The sequence below is a fragment of the Opisthorchis viverrini genome (assembly GCF_000715545.1).
Source record: "Opisthorchis viverrini unplaced genomic scaffold opera_v5_674, whole genome shotgun sequence".
NCBI lineage: Eukaryota > Metazoa > Platyhelminthes > Trematoda > Opisthorchiida > Opisthorchiidae > Opisthorchis > Opisthorchis viverrini.
The window spans coordinates 52,112-59,479 of NW_008752328.1; the positions used below are offsets into that span (position 1 = coordinate 52,112).

Sequence of the window (7,368 nt, forward strand, 5' to 3'; positions counted from 1 at the left end):
TCCAGTTGGAGGGTAACTGGTGTGCCATTGATACATAGTGTGACGAATTTACGACGACCAGGTGATTTCATCCTGAATGTTGCGGTCATAGCCTCTGCCTGCGTCCTTCTGTCGGGTCGGTGTTTGCGCGAGATCCTGAAGTTGTCTCTGCAGCATTCTTCTTTGTGACCCTTTCGACTGCACTTACTGCACCTGTGGTTCCGGTAGGGACAGTGGCGTGAATAGTGCCATTCTTCACAAAACCAACAGGGTGTGGGCGGTTTTCTTGGAGTTCGTTTTGAACTTGACTTCCTTTTGGAAGTTACTTTGCATACCATATCCGGCTGAGATAATTTGGAATGTCCAATCATGGCAGCATCAGCCTTGAGATTGATAAGATGCTGGCATTCGGTGGTAAGTTTCTGAAGCGTCAACTCTGGATCCTGTTCAATTCGATTCAGTAGCCGGGTCCGAATATCTGCATCGTGTGGTGATTGAAGACCAGCCACAAAGATGAGACACTTGAATTGATCCTCGGTCATGGAGCTGAGCTGAAAGCGCTCGCATTCTCTGTTGACCACACCGGCATATGTGATGAAATCCTCAGTATCCCTTTTGATAATCTTGAGACACTGATAACGAATATCGAACAAGGAACTTTGTTCACCGAATATTTGGGCCAGAATTTTGACAGCATCTGCGAAACCAAGGTCACGAGGGAGTTTGGGGAGAATGAAATTTGTGAACCGATCGTGTTCAGCTGTCCCCAGTTTCCGCAGCAACAGACGAACTTTCCACGCATCATCAAACTGAGCAAAGTCGGTTTGAAACATGTCTTCATATTTCTTGAACCAACTTTCGAAAGTTCGTCCAGATTCAGCATCAAAATTGAATTCGGTAATTGAGCTGGCAGCAGCATCTGCGGAAGAAGACGGAGGCTCACCCTTTTTTATCGCATTCACCGACATACTGCGCATCAGAGATTCAACAAGCCTCAGTTGTGCTTCTTCGAACTGCTTCTGTTGTTGCTGTAAAATTAATTGGAGTTGCTCTGCCGAAATTGACATCGTGGGTTCGGGTTGTCGCCAGTTGTTATAACTTGCTGGACGGTAGTGCAACTCTGTGTCGGTCCCTTGGCTTCCTGCTCCACCCACTATGGTATAGCAAAAGGCACGGTAGCTCTACACAGCCCTTTATGGAGACAAAGGAAAATCATCACAACTGTATATATATAGGGTAATCACGGAGTGTTCCACAAGGTCGTGCCAGAATGTCCGTGAGGGGGCGAGAACCGTCGAGTCAAGGTGCTTGGCTCGGATTGGCTGGCATTCTGACCAATCAGGGCATGCCCACGTCTGGCCCGTGTCCTGCACGTGACATGCGTCCAAATGATGTGATGTTCGGTTATTAGGGACGGCTGGCCCCCGAACACATAATCTCAAGGTGTTTGTGTGAGAATTCTGTTGGTAAACTAAAGGCGTATGAAGATGCATGGTGTAACCGAACTATTGCAGAACTTACCTTAAACTGGGATAAAACGGCAGATTTCCTTATGGCGTGTGATCATTGCTGTACCTAGTCCAGGTGACGTTTGAGATACTTTTGTACGAGATAGGAATTGAACACACCTCGTGGACGCGTGCTTAAAAATTACGTCCTAAATTGAAATGGTCTCAATGGTGTTTTGCACACTACATGTTGCAGGATACAAACACTTCGGCAACACGCCGGCCGAGCAGAGTATCACATAGCACTGGCACATGATATTAATTCAATTAGCCTACTAATCGACGAATGAAAACTGACTGAGACTGAGAGATCCATTAACCCCGACATAACCATTGGTTGACTATTACGTCGTTTTTACTGTGTGTATTTCTCAACGGTAAACCATAAATGAGCACATTTAGGTTTGACTTGTAACTTGTGTAGTTATATACGGGCGACAGGTATTACCGAAATATCTTCGGGTTTCAAAATTGTATCACATTATCATTGATAGCAACAGTTGTACGCAGCCACCAACTCTTCTAGCTGCTGACACCCCTGTGAGAGACAGGTTGAAATTACCACCTAGCCAATGATGTCAGTAAGGCGCATTTTCACCATACATACGTAGTTGTACCGAAGCTGGCGGAGTCATTTTGGTCGAGTCTAGATAGGCTATGTAAATAAAACCGTGAAAATGAGCATAAAAGAAAGAGCCTGGGTTTTAACTTCATGCTTTCTAAGTTGTCAAAATTCAAGGCTTTTTACGCCCCTCACCAAACGCAGGGACAGACATTTGTGAGATGTAGGTGCGGATCTGAGTTATTCCAGGAGCTTACTGATTCCACCCAGTTTCTAAATTTGACTACCTTCATGTGCCAAATAACAGGAAATTCTAGTTTTCACAATCTGTTCAGTGTTTTTTTCGGCACGAGTTCCGCCTTGTGGAAAAACTTGTACATCCTATCAGAACTGCAAGACATGAACGGACGTATTTTATCCTGTACCTATGCTAGCACGATGGCTGGGACACAGTTCTGTAACTACGCCAGAAATCTGTCTGACCTTTTATACGGGAGTCTTGAGGTGTCTAAATCGAACATTTACAACAGTCGGGAAGAGACAATCAATCTGGAAAGGACAATACTTTTAATCATTCTGAGTATTTTTTGTGATTCAAGTATAAATAAGCTGAAAGACAGGAGTAGGAAAAAGAGAAAACAATGGTAAGACGGCGAAGAGTGAAAATCGAGTAAGTCCTGCTAGCTACGCAGTAGACAGATTTTGCGTAATGAAAAAGAATATACACACAAAAAGAAACAACCAGTGGGTGCAGCGTAAGAGTAACACAATGTGCTTGATTTGTGATATGATAAAAGTTTCATGTTATTCCACTGTGAATCAAGCTTCATCTGTTGCAGACGATGACATGGCCACGTTCACTATTGCAAGTTTGATCATACGCACAGCTTCACCAGCCTTTGGGATGAACAAGCGGTCTCGTAACCCTAAAGTTTGCTCATTCAGTCGCAAAAGATCAGCTGAATCTATGCCAGAATAGTGGAATGTGATACACTCCGGTAAGCGTTTGTTAGCCGTAATGCGCGTAATCAAACCCAATGGAACCGAACGCAAGACAACCGCATGTCGCGGTCGTTTTGTAGACTGGAACGGCGGTGACTCGGTAGACCTCGTGAGAACCGACTGGATCGCCGACCCGATAGAACTGACCAACTGAGCAGTAGAGCGAGTCGTCTGGTTACGAAGGACCAACAGGTGTCGTTCAGCTAACACTAGACAGCCTTCACTTGAAAGACGACCGGAACTGTCGATTAACTGACATTCGAAGACCCCGCGCACCTCAGGGCGAGAAGACCATTGTGTTATATCAATTAAATCACCTGGTTCACTGCTATCCAGACCACCAGGACGTAAAGGACTATCGCCTTGTAACAGTGTGTTAGTCGATCGCACAGACCAGTTTTTAGACCAAAACGAGCTTTTGCGGGTAGTGTGTTTTTCGTTGACGGGAATAGTATCCAACGATTCAGGCGGATGTTCTTTACTAATCTCTCCTTCATCAGCCTCCTCATCAATACTGAAGACGGATGACGTGTTCCTATATGAGAGGGAGCGCAGAGGATTTGACCCAATATCCACTTTATGACACGAGTTTTTTCGTCCACTGTTTGGAGGTATATTCAGATCAGCGGATGGAACTTCAAACCTCTGGATCATTTTGTCGGGTTTCTTTGCTGATTGATTTGTATCTTTTATAGAAGGCTGACTGCCTTTGAAAATTGAGAGTTTAGAAAGTAGCCCTTCAACGGATTTGCCAGCTTTGTCCACAGTGGGAATCACATTCTGACCGGCAACAAGCCTCGCATTGGATACAATCCGATCCATCAACCCATTATCCTTTTTTGTGGGCTGTTGAGTCTTGCAACATAGACATTGCTGTGGATCATGATTAACAAGGTTACGTAACAAGTCGTTCGGCCCTAAGGATTCATGCACTGCAGAATATCCCCCCTCAATGAGACTAACGTATGGGGTATTCATTCGCAAGAATGCTGCTACAACAACATTGGTGACATTATCCTCAGCTTCACGACCACTACTCAAAAATGTTATGTGTTCCCCAGCAGCATGAGATCCAGCATCCAGAGCGCGTTTCTGCGATTGGAGCAAGGCCTGAAAGAAAAGAACAAATCAGGCATAAAAAAGCAGTACGAAATTCAAACCGTGAAGTAGGTCTGGGATTTTGAGATTTACGAAGTGCTTGAGGTAGCGCAGTACATGGTGGTATACCACAGGTGAGCAATAAAACAACTGGAGTTACTCGGAGTGTGAATTCCGCAAAACTAGCAGTGAGCCCCACGTAAATCTACACAACCAAAAAGTGTAGGTCGCGCAGGTGGATAACAGGCTACTGTTCTTTCAGGACAAGTTAAGAAATTCTCTTTGTCATGGCTGGCGAATTTTCGGATATCAGTGTTTTACCCAGAGTACAGGGACATGTATGTTTACGAAACTTTGCATAGGAAAAACTGGGGGAAAACGGTAAGGACTTAGTGAAAACGCTTGTGATCAAGGACGGACATCACTCCTATAGGTTCATTCATTGGGATGCCCGGAGCTAGTAAGCCAACGAGATGAGAAACAGTTTGTATGTACAGATGTTCATGCGTGTAACTGCATACCGGTGCTATACAAGGGAAGTTTCGAGAGGCATTGGAACATATCTGAATGTGGAGGTGGGAAAGTCATAAAGGATTGCTTGAGGCCCGTACAAGTATCTACCGGATTTCCAATCAACGTACCTACCAGAAAAGTGAACTGAATTACAGTGGGATCCGGCGCAAGGAGAATGAGGCGTTTCATGATGATACAGCACGCATCCATAAAACGGCAGGTGAACAATAAAATGTAAATCTCAAACCTCCGAGAAGTGGGAACACTCTTATATACTAGTTAGCAGCTTTTTTAGGAGGAAAGTCGTCGTATAACTGTATAAAAAAATCTGTCCAACTGTTCAAACCGTGTCAAGCCGAGGGAGACGATGCTATCAAGATATTTTATGCAATCAACTTGAGTTAGTGAACAATCATTGACGATAATCGGGGCGCGGTAATAAGTCAGACAACTTTGGGGTGACTATTCCGCCTGTGTGAACAGTCACAGTGCATTTAGATGGGCATGACTGTGATGCGGTTCACTGAGACAATCGCAAGGTGCTTCGAATCACTGTAAGCCATGTCGGAGGATGGTGTAGAATGGAGCAAAACGGCGGGCTCAGAAAATAAGTCGAAACAAGGGAAAAGTGAGATGATGGTAGGAAAATATTCGAAGGCCAGCCACCCTAATAACCGAACAGCACGTTAATCGGATGAATGTGTCACGTGCAGGCTACGGACCAAACGAAGGCATGCCCTGACTGGTCAGCATGCCAGCCAATCCGGATCGAACATCTTTAGCTCGACGCTATCGCCCCCCTACGGGGATTTCAGCACGACCTTGTGGAACATTCTGTGATAACCCCATAAATGCGGTTGTAATCATCTTTCCGTGTCTCCATAAAGGGCTGTCTGAAGGTACCATGCTCTTTGATATATCATAGTGAGCGGAGCAGGAAGCCAAGGGACCGATACAGAATTGCACGGCTGTCCAACAAGTTACAACAATAAAAGCACGGATCGAACGGCACAACTAACTGCGTGATACCGCCGAATCGGTGAGTACCCCTACCCGTTTGATGTGGTTTATGGCAACTAAGCACCGTAGATGACAAACACTATTTGGCATGGAACACTTAGGTTTCTCGCGTTTCGCCACCAGGTCACACGTTACTCGCCTGGCACGTTCTTTCAGTCGGGAATTGGCCAGGGTTGACAAACGTAAAATCTACACTAGATACATTGCACTGCACAGCATTCAACTCATAATAAATACTTTCATCCAACGCGAAGCAGCTAGCAAAACAAGTAAATCTGGTTGTGATTGCCTGAATAACTTACCAAGTAACGCAGCAGTGTGAACCGCCAGAATCCTCCTCTGCTATGAGGTGCTTTTCGGGTGGGGTTCCCCGTAAAGGATAGGTTAACGGACCAGTGACCAGCAGGCCGACATAACAACATGAAAACAGCAGCAGAGTATTAAAGGTACCCATGTCTACTCAACTTAGTAAGACTTACATGAACAGTAGATGCAAACTGAGAAGGCTCGGAAAGCATTAGCTCCGAGTCCAAGAAAAAGGCTGTGTTCAAATGTCCTGCATTATATTGGTCAGCCGGACGACAGTCGACCAACAGATAACGAATGGCAGGCTGAAGCTGGTTGCTCTCACACGCCATGAAAGGGTTCTTCAAGGCAGCCTGTGCCTCCAGTACTTCTTGCGCAGATACGGGCATGCATAAAGCACCTTGCACTAATTCATCCTTCGATTCGACGTCCGCTGGTGTATTGCTAAACAGCAGTGGAAGATAGCGACTACGGAAAGAGTAAGGTGTGCGCTGAGAGAACAATTGTGTGAGCTCAACCAGAGAACCAAGATCGTCCACCTGCATCGGTTTGGGTACATCAAGCACGGATGCGAGCACATAGTCTGTAACCGATGAAATATGCCATTAATTCAGCGAAAAGAAGCAAGATTCACAAAGGATTGCAACACAAGACGACGTGAATCAGTTAAGGGTTACTCCCTAAGATTGGAACAGAGTAAAGGAAAAAGTAAAACTAATTAATTAAAGAGGTTTCACTGGTAAGTGCTTCTCTAATGGGTATACCCAAACAAGTAAGCAGTTATTTGTGTAAATATTACTCACGTTAGCAAAGTACAGACGTTAGCCTATAGTAAGTATTCACGTATACCCATGCCAAAGCCAGCAGTGATGAGCAGTGTAGAATAATCGTGGAAAAATAGAAACCTAAATATTTCAGCTACGTAGACGTACCTGGTTTGAAAAGTGTGGAACCGTAGAGATACACGGTCAGGAAAATATATTGTCTGCCGAATCAATAATTGCACTCAAATGATCAAACGGGTCGGGGATGCACACAAATGCAAACAATATTAACTAATCTAAATAATTCTGCCTCCCGGTTCGGCATGCGCTTCACACCTGCAAAGTGTAAAGTGTTACTGAAAGACTTGGTGGGCTCGCACCCTAGCCTCACGCTTGCGGATGAACCGATTGAGGTAGTAGACAAATTTGTTTACCTGGGCAGCTGTATCAGTCCCGGTGGTCTCACGAAAGAGGAAATTTCCATCCGGATTGGAAAGGCCAGAGCAGCTTTTGCGAACCTACGTCACCTGTGGCGTAGGCGTGACATCAACTTCCCTGTCAAGGGTCGAGTTTACAATGCTGCGGTGCGCTCCATATTACTATATGGATCAGAAAC

The 7,368-nt window shown here is 45.1% G+C and overlaps 2 protein-coding genes across 2 annotated transcripts in view; one reads left to right on the plus strand and one right to left on the minus strand.

The window, feature by feature from the left end:
- Positions 1–884, plus strand: part of T265_11937 (hypothetical protein) — a gene marked incomplete at both ends in the record, with an annotated part of 7,429 nt that extends 6,545 nt beyond the window's left edge. Inside the window, one exon of the mRNA XM_009178779.1 lies at positions 480–884. Within this exon, the coding sequence (XP_009177043.1) occupies positions 480–884 (405 nt within the window). The remainder of the gene's footprint in view (positions 1–479) is intronic.
- A 1,722-nt stretch (positions 885–2,606) lies between these two features.
- The window catches only part of T265_11940 (hypothetical protein), a gene marked incomplete at both ends in the record, with an annotated part of 25,111 nt that continues 20,349 nt past the window's right edge, over positions 2,607–7,368 (minus strand). Inside the window, 2 exons of the mRNA XM_009178780.1 lie at positions 2,607–4,161; positions 6,162–6,571. Of these exons, the coding sequence (XP_009177044.1) occupies positions 2,869–4,161; positions 6,162–6,571 (1,703 nt within the window). The remainder of the gene's footprint in view (positions 4,162–6,161; positions 6,572–7,368) is intronic.